At 56.0% G+C, this 18,978-nt stretch overlaps 1 protein-coding gene and 1 long non-coding RNA gene across 2 annotated transcripts; one reads left to right on the plus strand and one right to left on the minus strand.

Moving 5' to 3' along the window:
* Positions 1-3: 3 nt before the first annotated feature.
* Positions 4-14,283, minus strand: SLC25A1 (solute carrier family 25 member 1). The gene is made up of 9 exons (XM_032705688.1): positions 14,164-14,283; positions 3,524-3,631; positions 3,274-3,373; positions 2,908-3,046; positions 2,341-2,425; positions 2,077-2,181; positions 1,836-1,951; positions 1,454-1,527; positions 4-1,359 (listed from the first exon to the last, which is right to left on the minus strand). Exons 1-9 carry the CDS (start codon positions 14,252-14,254, stop codon positions 1,245-1,247), a joined length of 933 nt encoding a protein of 310 aa, XP_032561579.1. The 5' UTR covers positions 14,255-14,283; the 3' UTR covers positions 4-1,244.
* Positions 14,284-14,387: 104 nt separating this feature from the next.
* On the plus strand, positions 14,388-18,778 carry LOC116795746. The gene is made up of 2 exons (XR_004360143.1): positions 14,388-14,610; positions 14,982-18,778. It is a non-coding gene; the product is annotated as an uncharacterized LOC116795746 (long non-coding RNA).
* Positions 18,779-18,978: the final 200 nt, after the last annotated feature.

An 18,978-nucleotide genomic window follows, 5' to 3' on the forward strand; every position in this document is an offset into this window, starting at 1 on the left:
TGCTAAAGCCAGACTGATTTTATTCAAATTGCGAATGTAAAACAGAATAATAATAAAAAAAACCAATAATGCAACCCTCACTGGCTTCAGAGCCGAAAGCCGCAGGTAAACCGTGCCCGGGCTTTCCTCCTTCACCCTCCTGTGTTAAGGCTGAGCTCATCGCTGGCAACAAGAGGGAGGAGGGTCGGGTAGAGCCCTGGCTCCTGCACACCCCTCCACCCCCTCAGGAGAAGTTTGGCACAAATCGTGTGGGGCCAGCCTGGTGTGGGCAGGGCAGGGCTCCGGCCCCACGGCCACAGGTGTTAGTGGGTCAGCGTGAAGCTCCAAAAGCTACAGGATTACCTACGGGGCCACGGAGAGGCGGCGGGAGGGCAGATGGGGGGAATGTGGCAGAAGACAGGGGTTTGCACCCCCGGCCGAGGGGCCGAGTCTGCGGGGCGGGGCTGCCCCTCCTCGCCCCGGCTCGAACACGTGTCTCGACTGTAAACGGCAAGTGATGGGGGCACCCAGCTCACCCCAACCCCGGCCCGCCGTGAGCACAACTAAAGGCCTGGCTGTATGTGCAAATTTGGGCAGCTCCTGTTCAGCAGCCCAGGGCTGAGTGGGACCCCAGGGATGGGATGCTGCACACCGGTGGTCCTGGTAGGGAGGGAGGAGGAAGCCTTGGGCCACACCAGCAGGTCACTGCCCTTGAGGCCCGGGAGGTGCAGGGCTGTTGGGCTCCCCCTGGAGCTGCTGTGACCCAGTGCATCGGTCCCAGCCAGTGGTGTGAGCCCCAGTAGCAGCTTGCAATGCCACATGTACAGCCTGGCATTGCACCATGGCTCCGGGCAGCTCTCACCACCCCCAAAAAGAGCTGCTCCCCAGGCAGACAGCAGCTCCTGGCTGCCAGGAGCCCTGGGGCCACTGTCCCAGGGGACACTTCACCCTGGATAACCAGCACTCACACCTGATGTGGCACCAGGGGGAAGTGTCAGCAGGGGACTGGGGTGGGCATAACTGGGATGCTTGGGGTCTGGATGGTGGGATGCTGCTCCCTCCCTGCTCCTTTTAGCACATAACTAGTAATTTAACCTGCTCCAGCTCCAGAGCCTGTTCCTAAAGATAAAGGTGGCCAGGTTTGGGGGGAGGGCGTGCAGGGCAGACCTGGCCCCTGCAGCGCCAAAGCCGGGTGTGGGCTTGGTCTCTGCTCTCCAGCTGCAGCCCTGCCGGGCCCGGGAGGCGGGGCCACCTGGCCCGGCCCCTCAGTCCGTTTTCCACACCTTGTTGAGGAATTTGACCACCTCATCGTAGATGATGAAGACGATGGCCACGTCGAGACAGACGCGGCCCAGGCGAGGCACCGTGCCCTTGTAAAACCTGCCGGGGATAAAGGGGGCCGTGGGGCTGGGTGCCCTCACAGCCCCCTCCCTGCCCATCCTGCCCCCCAGCCGCCCCCAACCGCAGAGCTTACGCCACGGGCCCTTCGTGTTTCATGATCTGGTAGGCACAGTCCCAGGTGTTCTTGTACTTGTGCGCTTCCAGTCCCTGTGGGAAGGGGAAAGCAGGATCAGAGGCCAGAGCCAGGGTGCATGTGGGGGATTTTGTGGGGGAGGCAGATAGCTGGGGGTGTGCCATGAGGAACTGATCCCTCTTTGCTGCTGCAAATCACACCCGGCAGGGACATCCCCATCTCTGTGCAAATACTTCCCAGCACCAACCCCAGGTATCTCCCAAACCAAATCCCACCACCATCATGTGCCTGACCCAGCGACTATGTGAAACAGCTCCCAGCCAGCGGGTGGCCCCAGCCTGCTGCCAGCAGAGTGGTCCCACACTGTGCCCTGGCACCATACCTGCATCCTGGTCTTCACTACGTCCAAGGGGGTGTTGCCAAAGACACTTGCAGCTCCAGCAATGGCTCCAAACACCCCCGTGATGAAGGGGTTGATAACCTTGTTGGGATTGTCCCCTGGGAAGGAAGAAAGTTTGAGGGCAGAGTAGTGGTATGATGAAAAGTCCATCCCAGCTCCCAAGGATGGGCTGGGGGAGCCAGAGGCACAGCCGGGCTGGCCTGGGGGGATGAGGGCACTGTACCTTTGTACCAGTTCTTGAGGGAGGTCATGACGAAGAAGCGGATGGCTTGGTTTGATCCCTGCTTGAGGACGGTCGCAGTTAAGCCCTGGTAGGTCCCCTTCAGTCCTGCAAGAAGAGGGTGTTGGAGGGGAGACCAGCCTCAACTGGCAGAGAAAAACCTCCTCAGGCCACTCATCCCAGCCTGTGCCCATCCGCCACCTCCCACCCCGTCCCCACAGCACGGGAATACCCAGGGGGTCAGGGTGCCATTTCCCCGGGACTCACCCTGTTCCCGAACGATCTCCCGGACGCCATGGAAGAAACCACGGTATTTGGGGTTGGGAGAGGTCTGGTCATGGATAAACTTCACCTACGAGGAGATGATGCGCTCGTCCTGGCTGAGGTAAGGGCAGGTGTGATGGCCCCAAAGGGCTGTTGGCCACCTCTTGCCTTGTGCCAGGGACAGTCCCAAGACCAGAGCCAACCCATGAGGCCGGGCTACACTGGAGAGACCACAGGGGAAGCCTGTGCCCATGGCCAGCAGAGCATTTTGCAGAGCAAAACCTGGGAAACTCCTGCTGCAAGCAGCCATGTGGGTTTACAGTCCAAAAATGGGTGACAAGATTGCTCCTGAGTGTGGGGCTCCTCCCCAGAGGGGGGAAGGGGCCAGGACCACTTGACTTGACCTCCAACAGCTTTCCAGCATCAGATACTCCCCTACAAAACTGGCCTGAGCAAACTCATGTGGCCCTCAGCTCCCCAGAAGTCAGGCACCCCTGGCTCTTGCACCCTCCCCACCAAGCCCAGTGAGGAGTGCCAAGGCAGGGGACACTGGCAGCTGCCTCCACCCACCTTCACGGTCTCCATGGGGCAGACCACCGCCACAGCCTCAGCCACGCCAGCCCCCAGCCCGCAGATGAGGCCCCGCGTGCTGTCCAGCCGCCCCTGCTCATCTCTCATCTGGTTGCTGAGGAACTCGAACATCCCGAACCTGCAAAAGAGCCACTGTGCCAACCCCTGGGCACCCGGACAGGGGGCTGCAACCCCCGTTCTGGGTCTGCCTCCAGGAGCAGCCGCGCACCCCGCGAGAGGACCTCCCGTCTGGGAAAGCACCCGGCCTTGGTGAGGTGCCAGTGGAGACACTGAGGGCAAAACCAGTCCCTGTTTGCTGCTGTTGGGGGTCCCCCCACTCACCCCACACCATGGGGACACACCTACCTGACGGCGGCCTTGGGGATGGAGCCGTACAGCAGCGAGCTGAGCCCCCGGTACAGCCCCCGGATGCCATGGTCACGGACAGTCTGCTTCACACAGTCCCCTGTGGCAGAGCACAGCAGTGCCACTGTCACCCGCCACGCCGAGGACCACCCCCTACCGCCCCGCCAAAGCCCACCCCACCTCCAGCCAGGCTCCCCAGGAGCCCCCAAGCCCAGTAAGGGGCTGGGGCCAGCACTGGGCAGGTGCTCACCTATGCCCTTGTAGCGGGGAGGGTTTGCCTTCTCGTCCAGCTGCAGCTGTGTCTTCACATACTCGGTGGGGAATGTGATGCAGATCTCGATCCCTCCAGCCAGGCCACCTGCACGGAGAGGAGGAGGCACTGGGGCAGGAGCAGCACCAAGCCAGGTCAGTGGCTGCTGCCTGCTCCACGATGGCTGAGCCCAGGGCTGCCAGCAGCCAGGTCTGGGCTGGGACACCGTGTGCCTGTCCTTGCCAAAACCCTGAGCACTCCACACAGCAGCAGGGCCCCATCCCAACCTGGTGCCCTGCATGGACATCACTGCCCAGCCATAGCAACAGACAACGAGGACACTGGCCAAAGGGGTGGGAAAACCGTGCAAGACACCACACCCACAGCTGCCTATTTGGCTTGTGGTCCCCCCAAAGGCACCTCTCCCTCTCCAGAGCCCCGCACCCCCAGGTGAGCTGCCAGCACTGGGATTTACAAACCCAGTGGTGCTGCAGCAGGCCCAGCACCACTCCCCGCACTGGTGGGAGCCCATCTGCAGATCAGCCACACCAGCAGGAAGCACAATTATCATCAAGCCTGTCCAGCTGCCCTGGGCTCCCGCAGCGGCGGCTGCTGGGGGCTGATTACAGCGGCTGCAGCCCTTCCTGGTAGCCCAGGCAGCAAGGGATGCCAGCTCTCAGCCACGGGGCTCCCCCCAGCATGGCTGGAGCCCTTGCAGCGGGGCCCAGCTGGGCTGGGGGAGCTGGGCTCAGCCCATCCGGCCACGATGGATCACATCCATGCATTTCCTCACATCAAAGCATGGCCAGGTCCCGCCGAGCAGCAGGAGCCCTTTGTGCCGGAACAAGGAGAAAGTGCAAGGCCAAACCGGCTCCCTCAGGGGTCACAGGGCAAACCCAGCTCAGCCCTGTCCAGGGCACAGGGCGTTGCCACCGGGGTCAGCATCCACCAGAGCACTCCCGAGGGTGTCCCTGCTCCTTGCCCAAGGAAGGTGAACCATGTCCCAGCCCTCAGGGGTCAGGTGGGCTGCCAGCTCCCACTCTCCTATACAGCCTCCAGTGGCCCCTCCAGCCTGGCCATGTCCTCGGTGTGACTCAGCAGCACTGCAGCTCTCACCACAGCCATGGCTGGCTTGCAGCCCCATCACAGACCTGGGGACACCCCACTGTCCTGGAGGGAACACACTGCGATCCTGGGAAGGGCTGGGGCTGGATGTAGTGGTAGTTATCCTGCTCTGCAGCCAAGTGCAGCACAGCATGGCACAGCTCTGCTTATCAGCACCCCACAAAGCACCCCCGTGAGGGGATGCTGATAGGGGGCACCATGGCCATGGCTGCTCCCTGTGACAGCAGCAGGAGGCCCCAGCTCCTCGGACCAGCAGAGTTTCTCACAAAGTCCTATTTCTTCTGTATGGCCTTCAAATTTACAAGAGAGACACTGGATCTCTGGTGTTGCATCCAGCTCCCCTGGGCCAGTGCCACTGGCAGCTGGCATCCCCTGGAGCACTGCTGCCTGCTCTCAGCCCAGTCTTTCTGAAGGGAAGGGAAAGCAGCCTTGCTGCATTCCTTCCAGCAGCTGGGCAGCACCCACCTTAAAAGAGTCTTATCCTGGTTTTTCCCCCCAGGCACAGGAAGCACCAGGCTGCATTGTCCTCCCAAGGGAGCCAAGGAGCCAGGACAGTACTCAGCACAGCTGGGGCAATGGAAAGCTCAGCTCTCTGCTCAGAGAGCATCCCACTCCTCCCACAGGCACAGCGAGGATGGGGACACCGTGGCACTGAGTGCCCAGGGCAGGACCCGCCAGCCCAGCCTGGCAGCATCCCGGCCCCGTGCGGTGCTGGGGATGGGGCGTGAGGCCAGCCCAGCTCCTCCAGGGCAGACAAAGGCCCCTTGTTTCCCAGTGTGTTCCCGGGGAGGCTGGAGCTGCCCAGCCCAGCCAGGCAGCTCCTAGGAGGTGGGAACGGGTCACCACTGCCAGCCATGACTCCTCCATGGCACCCTGTGCTTTGGGGGCGTGGCAGGAAGCCACAGTCAGGCCAGCTCATGACACTGCAGCCAGCCAGCCACTCTCTCCCCTGGGGCACCACAAGACAGCCACCATCCCCAGGGTCCCCACTGTGCTCCTGCTGCCCCCTCAACCCTCTCCCATCCTTGGCGGGTCCGTCAGAGGTGGCAGACACTGCTGGTCCCATGGTACAGGGGCTGCCAAGCCCTGTAATTTCTCCTGCAAAGACAAACAGCTCCTGAGGAACAGCTGGCAGGTCCCCAGCAAGCAGCAGGATGAGGAGCAGCATCCTCCAGCTGAGTGCAACAGTCCCCAAAAAGCTGAGCACTGGTTGGCACCTCTTCACACCACAGCCACATGAACACCCCAGCTGCTGCCAAGGCCACTTCCCTCCCTCCTACACTGCAGAACTGAAGTGCTGGACATTTTAAGTGCCATAAATATTTGCTCTCTCCCAGTCCCCCAGCACCAGCTGCTGCCCCAGCACCTCCGGGAGCCAAACAGCAGGGAAGCACCTGGGACAAGCACCAGTCCAGGGGCAACCAGCACCTGGGCTCATAGCAACCACACCAGATGGCACAGGGAGGGATGCTGCACCTCCCACAACCTGCCCACAGCCTTGGCTGCCACTGGGATTAAGGACATTTGTCCATGCAGGATAGGCAGAGAAGTTCTGCCCAGAATGCCACAGGCAAAGCCACATCCACAGAAGCCTGTGAAGTGCCCCAGTAAGGGGACAGCGTTCCTGGGAACTGGCAGCCTCTGGGGCACTGAGGTTGCCCTAGCCAAGGATGGAGGAACAGGGCATCCACACTGCCAGGTTCCCTCCCTGTCCCCTGCTGTTGTTCTGGCCTCAATGGGAAGGTGCAGAGAGCAGGGACTTGGGACACACTCCATGACTTGTGGCAATTTTAACCCTTTTTCATCTGCCTGCAGAGAGACCGTGTGACACAGACCACCCACCCTACAGCCCCTTCCCTCCCTGGAAGCAGGACCCATCAGAGGTCCTGCTCTGCTATCATCTCCTCTCCCCACATTGCTTAAACCTTATTCGGTGCAAATAAATCACCCCACTGCCCACGAGGAGCAGCTCTGTCCAACCCCCTCCCTCGCCAGGGCTGTTTACCCGGACTTTAACCAGCAGCTTCAGCTCTTGCAACACCGTGGAGTCAGCAGGAACAGCCGGCAGCACTCAGGAGGTGAAAGAGCAAGCGGGGCAGCTGAGATGCCGGGCCAAGGCTCTCCACTGTTAGCTGGATGCAGCAGAGTCAGAGGAGACACGATGTCCTTCAGGGAAGGTCGCTATGCCCAGCCCCAGAGAAGGTGCCTCTGGAGGGGGGATCCCACTCCCAGCACCAGGAAAGGCTCCCTGCCTGCAGCATGCCTGCAAATGCTTCTGTTGCCAGCAATCCCAACACGGCAGGCCCAACAGGAAGGGGGAGATGGGAAAAATACCTGTTTGTCAGCCACTTGGCATGGTTTTCCCAGAAAAAGTTTATCTCTTCCCCGCGGAAGAGCCAAAGGAGGCCGTCCTTGGGCACATCTGCAGCCCTTGGGCACAGCTGGGGAGAGCTGGCAGGAGGAAGAAGAGGGTTTTTTGGGGAGAGCAGGAGGGCGCTGGCTCTGCAATGCTCATGCAACACGTGATGGCATCAGCACACAGAGGTCCAGCTTCACACCCCATCAGTGAGCAGCTTCTGGGGACACCACCAGCCACCGTGTCCAGGGACCCCAGCTGCTGCCCAGGACAGGGTGCAGGGTGCTGAGGGCAGAAGGACGCAGCTCCAACCGGGAAGACAAGCAGAGTCCCAGGACTTACACAAACCAAGGCTGCACAGCCAGGGTTGGCACTGCCACCTGCTGCAAACCTCTACCCTGAGGCAAGTGCCCCAGTGAGCACCCACTCTCCTGCCCGGGAGCCACAGGGGGTCAGGAGGTGGCACTGGCCCCTCTGCCACTCCTGCAAGTGACTGTGCCTGCAAAAGCATCCTGCTCCTGCCGGGAGACAGAGCAGCAGGTCTCTGTGCAGCTCTGATGAGAAGTGAGCACCTGGAGAGCAATTTCAGCCTCTCCATTTTTAAGAGTAATTTCACATGCTGACACACAAGCACCTGATTTCCATACAAAAAGCTTCTTTTAAGTTCAGATTAAGCAGGATCCTTTCAGGCCAGAGGAAATTATTCCTAAGGGTCTCTGGAAGCAAAGCAGTGGAGCTCTCCCAGGGCCCATGCCTGAAGCTTCCCCATTCTGCCAGCCAGGTGGCTCAGGATGGTGGGAAGGCACAAACAAGCTCTCAGCTTCTCTCCAGAGCAGAAGCAGAGCCCTGAGTCCCCCCTGTTTGGGGGGCACCCAGCCCACGTGCAGAAGGTGCAGGCGTAGGGGGTGAGCTGAGCACCCGACGTGGGTGACACGGACCACACACGGCAGGCACAGAGAGCAATCCTGCCCACCTCCTGGATGCCAGGCTCACAGCTCCCACTCTCACAAGGGGACTTGGTGCCCTTTTCCATTAGCCAAGGCAGCTTTTGGAGCTGGGAAAATCAGAAAAAGAAAAAAAAACCAAAACAATCCAAAAAACAATCAAACAACAACAATAAAAAACCCAAACCAAACAAAAAAAAAACATAAACCCCCCAAAACCACCCCATCATCGTGCTACAAATCAGGCAAGCGGGTACACCCACTGCCAGCTCCTGACAGGTCCCTGCTCCTTGCTGCCAAGGGAACAACCCCTCCTGGCAGCCACCCAGGCTGCTCTTCACCCATCCATTTCCATCCCCCAGCTGAAGGCAGTGGTGGAGCAATCAATCCTGCCCTGCCTGCAGCGCTGAAACGGGTTTAACTGCTCCACCCCACACACACATCCCACCACAGGCCATCTTGTGAAACTCGGGGCTCAGGAGCCGGCAGGCACCTCTCCAGGGAGAGCTCACTCTTGGCAGGGCTCCAGCAACGGGTCCTCACCCAGGCACCTCCTCCTGCCACAGACAGCCCTTCAGCACCCATCCACAGCCACATCCTTGGGGGAAACCACCACGGGGGCAGCTCTGCCACCAAAGGTCTTATCCAGCGCTGAGACAGGGAAGCTGCTTCCCCCAAACCAGACTGCCAGGAAATTACCTGCGTTTTGTTTAGAAGGGGAAAAAAACGTGTCCTGCGACAGGTGAGCAGGCTCAGAGGGTGTCCATCCCTTGGAAGGTCTCCTATCTGACAGGGGCAAGGCTGGTGAGGGGCACAGGGGTTCAGCAGGTCCATCAGTAAACACACACACACACACACACACACAAACACACGGCTGGTTTGGTCACAGGAGCGTGCTACAGGCAGGCTGGATGAAGTCTGATCCCCACCAGGGATACACAGAATGGCAAACAGGAGAGATGCCTCTCTGTAGCCTGTGCCATGGGTGGGTAAACAGCCCTGTCCATGCAAACAGCACTGCAGATAATGCTCTGGATGGGATGGAATAATTTGTCCTGAATCTTACTGGAACTGTCCTGTTTGAACAGGCTGTCCTTTCACAACCCACTCATTCATCACCTCTTTGCATTCACTTCTCAATATTACAACTAACCATTATTACATTTTAAACTTCTTGGCTGTGAGCAGGATGGCAGAAGCCACTTCCCTGTGCTCACAAGTCACAGCGTCCTCTGCCTTTGGCGCCAACCCCACCTTTGGGGACTGCCAAGTCCCCCGTCCTGCTCAAGTCACCTTCTCTCTGTTGTCCCGTGCGCCCCAGCCAACCCACCACACCACTTTGGACACGAGCTTTTCAAGTATCAAAAACCACTCTGAGTCGATGTCAGAGCCCAGGGCTGTTGGATGCCTCCCCCAGCACAGCCCCACAGCTGGATGAAGGAGCCACTGCCAGGACTGAGATTCCCCAGGGACAGCCTCTGGTCTCCTCGCCACCAGCACAGGAGAGTGATTGCTGTGCCATGCACTGGAGCACAGAGAGAGAGAAGAGATGGCAAAAAAATCAACTCCTGCTGTCAGGAGGTGACCTGAGACCTCAGGGCACAAGCAGGAGCAGGGAGGCTGCATTGGCATGCACCACACAGGGCCATCAGAGACGAGAGACGCTGCAACATCCCCGAGCTGTCAGCTCATGGTGCTCATCGCCCCGGGATGACGGATGGCTCCTTCCGATCATCTACATCAACCCAGAGAAAATGGTTGCCTGCAGAATGTCAAGCAGAGCATGAGGCATGTGAAAATCTCAGAAACTCACATTTCAAAGCCCAGAGTTAACCCCAGCTCACACAGAATCCATTCAGACGGAATGGACAGCCCGACCATGGTTTCCTGGCCCTGGGGCTGACATCCTCCTCCCACCAGGAGCCCTGGGGCTGCTGTAGGGTTCTGCTGCAGTCCACGAGGGCTCCCAGGCAGCCAAGGACACACTCAGGGCCAGCACTCTCCTTGTGCCCCACTCCCCAAACAGATGACAGCCTAAGGAGACAACTGCAGGGGAAACCACAACCAGGCATGAAGCACTGAGGGCAGCAGACCTGGCAGGGCTGGTTCCTCCACGGTCACCAATCCTTTCCCCTGGTTGTGCTCAGCCCACCGCCCAGCTCCTTTGGCTCAGCATCAAGGGAGAAACATCCCCCAGTCTGCTGTGAGCACCAGGCATCCATATCAAAGCCAGGGAGTATGCCAGACCACAGCCATTCCCAGCAGCACTCCTCACACCCTCCCAGGAGAGCAACGGCCCTGGAAATCCAGGTGGACTTTGGACTTTTGGGAAAGGAGTCCTGCTCTGCAAGAAGCAAGTCTCAGCTTTCACACCCAGTGCCTGACTCCTCTCCTCTGCAGGTACAGCATTTCCTAAGAAAGATTATATCAGGGATTAACAAAGAAGAGGAAACTGAAGCTCTAATTACTGCTTTGTTTCTCCCACTTTGTTTCTTGGGAGCCTGAGCTCCCTGCTGAACCTTCCCTGCTTCATTCTCTACCCTGCAGGTCCTTTTCTCTCCTTGCAGAATCCTTCTCCCCTGTCCATGCTCCTCCTGAGACCCTGGTGCACATCACTGCTATTTCCCAGTGGCACCCAACACCAGAACAGCAGCCACAACATCTGCAAACTCTTTCCAAATCCAGCACCGTGCAGGACAGCATCCAGCCATCCTGCCTCCCTGACCAGGCAGGATTAGGTGTAGGCAGGAACAACAACTGTGCAGCAGCCCCTAGATGAGCAGAGGTACCATGCAGAGAGCAAGGCAGCTGGGAGCTTCTCCGTGGGAGGGAGTAGACCCCAGGCTTCAAAGCTGGCTAAAAACAGAGCGAGGCTGTACTTAACTCTGGAGAGGGACGACAAAGCCTTTCATCACATGGGCGCTGCTAACCACGAGCAAAGTTCTCAAGACGAGGGCAGGAGTGTGGGGGTTTGCCTGCAAATGGAAAACGCCATTTGTGCAGGGCTCTAAACAGCCCACCTCAAGCTGACCCAACAGCACTGTGGCACCCAAAAACCCAGCAAGGAGCGCTCCGGGGAATCACAGAGGTGACTGTCTCGCCAGCTCTGCCACCAGCATTCCTGTCTAACCACTTGCTGCCTTTATTTGGAGCTCCCCATCTACTCACTGCAGAGTGGCTCCATGCTGGGAGCTGCACAGTGGACCAGCCCTGCAGGATGCTGGTGGGAGGGACAGGAGGCCGGTGAGCTCAAGGGTTTGTTTGGAAACCATGGCACAAAACCGGGAAGCTGGCTGTGGGGAGGCTGGAGGCACGGCTGGGCTCCCGGCCTGCCTGCTAACAGGTTGTTTGTTACCCAGCAGAAGGGGTACAAGCTGGCCCTCAAACCAGCTCATGAGTTCACAGAAAAATTGTACCAGTCTGCAACAGGTAACAGAGCCAGCAGGAGAGTTGGGAAGACAGTTTTAATATCCATTTCAGCATAAAGCCTACACGTTTACCAGTCTTTTAAACAGGTCTGAGCTAAGCCATATTATACCTAACTGCTGTACCTTAAGCCATGTCACTTCTCACCAGCACCACATTATCCAAACCGACTTTGTACCATCAGTTCAGAGCCTGGAGGCTTCTCCCTTTGCAAAGGGGGTATTGGGATGGAACAGGGACAGAGACCCACTCAGCTCTGCCCTCTGAAAGCCCAGTCAGCACAGAGCACTTCCCGTTCCAAGTCCTGGCAGCGACACCCACCCAACCAGCCAGTGCAGCCGAGCTGCCTTCGTGTGCTCAGGCCACACGCGGCCACAGCGCCGGCACCGCCCACGTGGTCACCGCAAGGTGAAGTGCTGCCCTGGCACACCACAGCTGCCCAGACAAATGAGAGCCCATCAGCAAATTAATTTTTAACCTTGCATTTGTCTGTTGCAACGACTAGAGGAGAAGAGCTCTTGGCAGCCAGAGCTTCACTTGTGTCTCTTCAGAAAGGAGCCAGCCCCAGCCTGCTGAGGTCTGGGCAGCCGAGGTTGCTGTGCCTCCCTGGCAGAGGATCCCAATTACGCAGGGGATCTGGGAGCAGAGAGGCACCCAGGGTGGGATGATGGATGCTTATTTAACCCCACCAGTACAGGCTGATGAGGCACAGCAGGAATGGTCCATCAACACTTCCAGCTCTCCAGAAAGTTGAGCTCTGAAGCACACACCCCTGTTGTGCAGACAGATGTCAGATGAGAAACCCTGAGTGCATCAGCAAACCCTTTAAAGTCAACAGACACAGCCACAAACAGCACTGCATCCTCCAGCGAGGGGCTGGAGGGCTGAGTAGACCAGGGTGCAGGGAGTTAACAGTAGCTTTCTCCCGTTTCTGTGGTTCTGTAATACAATTAGATGCCACAGAGGCTTGGCTGGACTTCTGCCCATTAACCAATTACTCTGATTACAGCCTGTGAGGAGAAGACCAGCATCTCAATAGGGTCCTTCTTCCACCTCTACAGCCTCACATGGACCCAGAAGGGCCCCCCCAAACAGGGGCACGTGCAACTTCATGCTATGTTGCCCAACCTGGCAAAGTCCACAATAACCACGTCCTTTCCTTTACACCAGAACAGCTTCCAGGCATGCCCACGGCAACTTTTATGGCAGGGGAGAGAAGGGCAAGTCTGCTGCAACCTCTCTCAGAGGAGGCTGATACTAATAATCCATCTACAGCTGATGATCCTGATTAGAGACCGACACAAGGGCAACAAGTCTCCTGGTACACTGGTACCTGATGCACTGCACATGGGCAGCAAGATAGGAAAGACTGGGAAGGGTGGATGAGAAGAAAACAGCCTGTTCTTTCCCATCCTAAACTTGGATTAAATCCCATTTAAAAAAATGTTAAGTGAAGAGGCCTGAAAAAAACAACCCATTTTGAGGTGGGGCAGCACAAGACTTGAGCCCCCTGAGCTCTGGAGGAGCCTGGCCTCACCCAAGGGTTCACTTAAGTGAGGGCACTCTCTCGTTTGGCCACAGCTGCCTTCCCCTTGTGCCACAGCCCTGTGGCCTGGCAGCCCGAGTGATGGCACAGGCACAGTCCCTTCCGGGAGATGTGACCCTGCGAGGCCTCAGCACCCTTTGCACGCTCCAGTACTCCAAGCATCCATCTCCAGCAGTTCTCCAGGTCTGTATGAGGGGAGACCCACCAAAGAGGAGCCAGGGTAGGAGGGCAGAGCTGGAGCAGCAAGTGTTGGGCTGCCCGTGCCCAGTCAGGGTGAGCAGAGCCTTCTGCTCCCGGGTCCTGCTACTGGAGGCTGGAGCTCTGCCCTTGGAGGGGAGCAGGGAGTTGGAGAGACAAAGGCACAATCGTAGGAGGGGGAATTGGCTGGAAAACACAAAAGCTCTAAACATGCCAATCATGTCGAGGCTGCGAAGGCTCATTTCAAAACAAAGACGCTAATCTCCACTCTGGGAATTGTCCTGCGACTGGCAGGAGGAACCAGGGAGCTAATGAACAGCTACAAAGGAGTTTAACAAGCCTGCGACTGTCTTGGACTCCAGTCAGCTCAGAGCTCGAACCAGCCACAAGCAGGAGGCAGAGCGTTAACTCTGCAATTACTGCTGCACCCGGAGCCTATTTAGATCCCATGGAAGTAGTCAGAACTGGACGGGAAAACACGCCCTGATCCACAGGGACCGATGCTGAGGCACAAAGGAAGGACCAAGCAGCCCTCAGAGGAACTGCATGAACGCAGCGTGTGGGACACAGCTGAGGCAGGGACGACTGACTGCTGCCTTGTCCCTTAAGCCCTCTGGGGGTGCGTGCGGGGGTCCCTGCTGAATCAGCCTCTCCCATCAGTGCCGCTCCCTCCGCTGGCATGGAAACCTGTCCCGCTGAACCCCGCGAGTGCCGCTCGCCCCGCGCTACATTCGAGGCCACCGGCACCTCTACGGCTGGACCTCCGGGAGCACAAACAGCCTGGCGGGACGCTGCGACCCCCGGAGCCCGGTTCCGGGCTCGGGATGCTGCCGCGGCCGAAGGGAACCCCCGGTCCACCGGGGCCGCCTCCCGCGGGGGGGGGGGGGCAGCGGGAGAGGGGCGGCAGTGCCGGGATGGAGCAGCAGCACCTGCGGGAGCGCCGCCGCCCCGGGGCGGGTCCGGCAGCACCGCCCAGGCGGATGCCCACGCTGGCATCCAGCGGCGGGCGAGCCCCGCTCCCCGGAGAGCCCCGGGGGACCCTTACCTGCCAGGATGGCCTTGCCGGGGTGGGTGAGCTTGGCCTTGCCGGCGGGGGCGGCGGCGGCCAGGCTGCGGGGCGCGGCGGGGGCGGGCATGGCCGCGCTGCTCCGCGGCTCCGGCTGCCCGGGAGCGGCGGCCGAGCCCTATTTCAGAGCCGCGCCCGCGAGGGGCGGCCCCGGCGGCGTCACATCCTCGCGGGGCGGGGCGGGGGCGGCCCGTTGGGGCTCGGGGGACGGGGAGGGAGCGGCAACCGACGGGCAGCGGGGCCCGGGCCCCGCCCGGGTGGCTGCGGGAGCAGGGGGTGCTGAGCCCGCTCCCAGGAACCCACGGGAAAAGCCTCCGCGTGGGTACGGAGGGATGCCAGCCCGGGCCGAGGGACGTGGCCAGCACTGCCTCTGCCCCTCTGAGCAGCATCAGCACCGCCGGGCACGCTTAGGCCAGGACCAGCTCTGTAAGACCCCAAACCCACCCGGGCAGGGAGGTTGGCACAGCAGCGCGTTCCTGCGCCGGGATGTCGGTCCGAAGGGATGGAGGGTTTGCTCCTCTCGGGCCCTTGGCTTGAGTCCTTTCTGGTTCGGTTAGTGAGGAAGAGAGACCAGGAAGCTCCCGGGGTAGTGAGAGCCCGTGAACGTGCAGTGCAGGCGGAAGAGAAACCAAAACATTCTCAAATTAAAAGGCTGCTGTTAGTGCACTGACACTCCGGGCTTAGGGGGTTTTTGTTTGTTTGTTTGTTTGTGGGGCAGTGAGGGATTTATTATCTAATGCTCCTCAATAATTGGGTTGTGCAAATTGCATCAGAACTTGTTTTTGCTTTACTTGCAGACAGAGGAAGACAGCCGTGCACTAGTTCATGGCAAAAAGCTGTACTTACAAGAATGCAGGGAGGGAAACCAGCTCTTTTCATTTCCATCCTGGATTTCGAAGAAACTAGGGAACACTGGAGCTGGACGCCAGAGCTGTGTTCTCCCTTACACCTGGAGCAGCCACTCTATTCCAAAGAGGGAACATTTTGTGTAAGAAGTCGCCCCCAGCCATGCACAGAACATGCTCCTGCCCAGACTTGCTCTCTGTGTGCTCTGTGACATAATTTTTGCTTAACAAGACTGAGCAGTTGGGCAGCTGCCAGCCCCATCCAAAAGCTCACTCTGCAGCTACGCAGCCTTGGCTTCGTGGCTAAACCACCGGCAGAAAGACCCTCTGGGAAACTGAAGTACCTTTATTCTGCCAGGGTTAAAAGCAAACATACTGGGATTGCAGAACGTGGCCCCAGGTGAGGCCAGGACTGTACATGATTTCACAACAGAGTTAAAACAGTCACAGAGGCAAGTCTATTGAGGTGGTCTCAGGCCAAGTCTAAAGGCCTCCCACCTTCAGCACATGGAAGTAAAGGAGGAGGGAATTAACATGTGAAGGGCACATGGAAGGCAGAAAGAGTCATAGTCCCAGTCACACATGCAGAGCAGCTACTCAGTGCTTAGGTTAGCAGTATTAGAATGGCAAAGATAAGATAAATCCTTTCAAAGATGGCAAACAAATGCAAATGCATTTGGATTTCTGATTGACCTCTGCAACTCCTCATACCTTTCCATCAAATTAGCATGGCACTCACATCTGCCTGCAGACACGTACACCCACTGCTGGGAGGCCACGAGTACCTTCACAACAAACACTGGCTCTTACAGACTCCCAGATCATCAAGCCAGCAAGGCCTGAGCACCACCTCATCCTGCTCAAGAAAATACCACACCACATGCTTAATTCACATCAGGCTCAATAGGATTCACAGCAGTGCTTACTTTGCTGCACAGGGAAAGGATTATTCATATTTAAGCACATGCAGATTGCAAGTCATCTTGACTTGACCTCTAAGAAGCTGCTAACACCACTTGTCAGCAGAAAGCCTAAAGGAGAAGCATTGAAAGGACGATAAGCAACCCCTGAAATACCAGGGGTGTTTTAAATCCCATGACTTATGTGAAAGTAAATACTTGACCAGGCTTGCACAGTCAAGAGCATCTCCTGAGAAATGGGTGGTCAAAGCAGAAAAGAGCAACTACTGTTACAGAGGACATCAAATCTGGTATCTTACTGCTCTCACTTCAGGAATTTTCATGGAAACAACCCTCTGATAAGCTGAACCTATGTCACTTGCTGGTGGCTGATGCTTGTTTCTGCTGGCACACAAAGACACAAGAAATTGTGAAATACAGGTGCTCTGCAACCAATGTGCCTCATGGCATCTCTCCAGGCCCTAATCATCAGAATTAGAACTACTGAAAATGAAAGCAACTTTCACCACTTTTTTTCTTTTTTTAAAACACAAACCCCAGTTGCAGACAGAGCATTCTGGATCCTAGGAAGCCCATAAACAGTGACCACGCTTGATCTGTTCCAACTTATTCCTCCTTTGCCCCTCCCTGAAATTACTATTATTACTTTTATTTAATTAGTACCAGGCAGCACACCATGGTTTCAGAGGCCATGAGTGGTCAGTGTGGGGTAGATAACTTCCTGTTTCGTGTCCTCAGACCAGAGAATCTCTTCATTTCATCACATAAACAGCTGTATTATTGCAATTGTTAAAACTCATCAACTACTACAAACCTTGCCATGCATTATTAATCCCCATCACTTGGGGGCTTATGGTAAAATAAGAAAACTCATTTCCTCTCAGGTTCTCTGTCAAGACCAAACAACTCCTTTATGCAAACAGCTCCTGCACATAACTGGCTCCAAGGAGAAGTGATCATACTGCAGACTTGAGTCAACATTTCCCCAGCTTTCAAGCGTGTGCAGCAGGAGCTGCTGTGACTGTAAGAAAGATGATGCTGTTCCTAACAACTACCACGATTCCCACTTGAGCACACATACAAGAAGAGCTCCTGTTGCTATTCAAGATTATTCACTGAGATTACCAGGGCTGAGCCTCTCAGGAGCCTCACAGAAGTCCCTGTTACGTTCACATTTGCGTGGGCCTGACTCATCTCAGAAGAGTGAAACACATGTACAGCATTTACAGGTTATCACTCTGCTACCACACCACGGTTGTGAATCCCTCACAGCAGGATATATTACTCAACAAAGCTACTCCACTTGACAAACCCTGTCAGCAGTTTATCCTAGATGAGGCCATGTCCCTACCTCCTAACTGGGAAAAAAAAAAAAAGTACCTTCTGAAAGGAGAGCAATTCAGAGATTTATTAACCATCTCCTCCCACCCAAACCCACTCCTAGTTTCCCAGGTGGATAAAGCAGTACTTGGGGAATTTGTGCTTTGCATAATATTGGAGACTTCACTGCTGTGGAAAACAACATACCAGAAGACTTTGTAATTCCTTCCTTTCATAACCACTGGGGGGAAAAGGAGAAATAGAGATTTTTAGACAAATTTTCAAGTCTTGATTAAAACCACAGCAGACAAAAAAAAAAAAAGTCTCCTTGAGTCATTGAACCATGCAAGAAAATGCATGACAAACTCAGAACATGACTCAGGATTTTGAACTTCTGACATGTAAAAACAAGATAGGATTTCAATGACTATATTTCAAATTCATCTTAAGCTTAAAAGTTGGCAGTTTTATAGTCTGTTTTAGCTAGGAAGAAAACAGATGGATTTTGCTTCCTTCCTGAATAATTGCAAAGGCTCCAGACTGAAAGATGTGGACTGAAACACAGACCTATGCAAACAATTTTGCAGCGTTTTGTTAGTAAAAACATGAGTCAGGATCTGTCATTACCTTTGGAAAGGTGCCCACAGAAAATGCATAGTGCTGAAAAATGAGAAAGCCAGAGCAGTGACAAACCCTCTGGAGGCTGGAAGCCTGCTGGAGCAAGAGATGGAGCAGAATAAAGACTCCAGATCCATGAAGCTGGACTGATGCACCTGCAGGTTGCTATAGCGAGTGCTCATTCACTGGCAAACCACAACCTAATTACACACCAGCGTCACAAAGCACTCTGGTGGTGTTAAGCATTTTCCAGCCTTATGTCCTTATGTGGAAACAAATGAGATTGAAGCAGTCTTGGGGTACTCTGTAAAGCAAAAAAGGAAACACAGTCAGTGCAGAGCCAAACCATTTACAGTAGAACAAGAAGGACCCAGGAAGACTGAAAGAAGTTTTGCACATAAAAATACACTGTCACAAGACAATACGCACACTTGCTATGAGAACCTGGTACATGCACTGCTACTCATTCCAAGATTTACAGTTCTGGCCTCAGGTTTTTTTCAGTACAGACTGAATGCACTGTCATGCTGGTTCAGCCACACCAGGAGTTTCTCAGAGGCCAAGTTCTAGCCTGCAATTAGGATGTCACACATCCAAGCATAAACGTTAACTTACACAGCAGTTGACTGTCAGCTCTGCCCAAGTTCTAAAGTTACTCACGCTCATCTGAGAAGGCATCAGACAACGAAGGGCTTGTTTGTCAGTTTTAGAGTTCAAAAAACAGAGGGAATCTCTTATCCTTATGAGTAACTGTTGCTGGATTTGCTAGGGGGGAAAAAAAAAAAAAGTCATTCCTTGTTTCATGCAGCCTTATGAAGGACCCGTGTCTTGCTGTAAACTGGCAGTGCTTAGCACTGCAGCTGCTAAAAAAAAGAATCTGTTGAATCAGAATTAAGGTTTGGACCTTACAGTTACTACTGTCTTTGCTGTATCATGTCCATAATTTGCACAAACTTGAACAGACTTCATCTGCCTAGAATTTTTATTTTTTTAAGGAGCAACATGACTTCAGAGCACTTCCTTCTGCTACACTGCAGTTTAATTATAGAGCCCTAAAAGGAGGGGGGAGGGAAATAGAAGTCTTGTAAAAT

Source organism: Chiroxiphia lanceolata, chromosome 18 (genome assembly GCF_009829145.1).
Source record: "Chiroxiphia lanceolata isolate bChiLan1 chromosome 18, bChiLan1.pri, whole genome shotgun sequence".
NCBI classification, from domain to species: domain Eukaryota; kingdom Metazoa; phylum Chordata; class Aves; order Passeriformes; family Pipridae; genus Chiroxiphia; species Chiroxiphia lanceolata.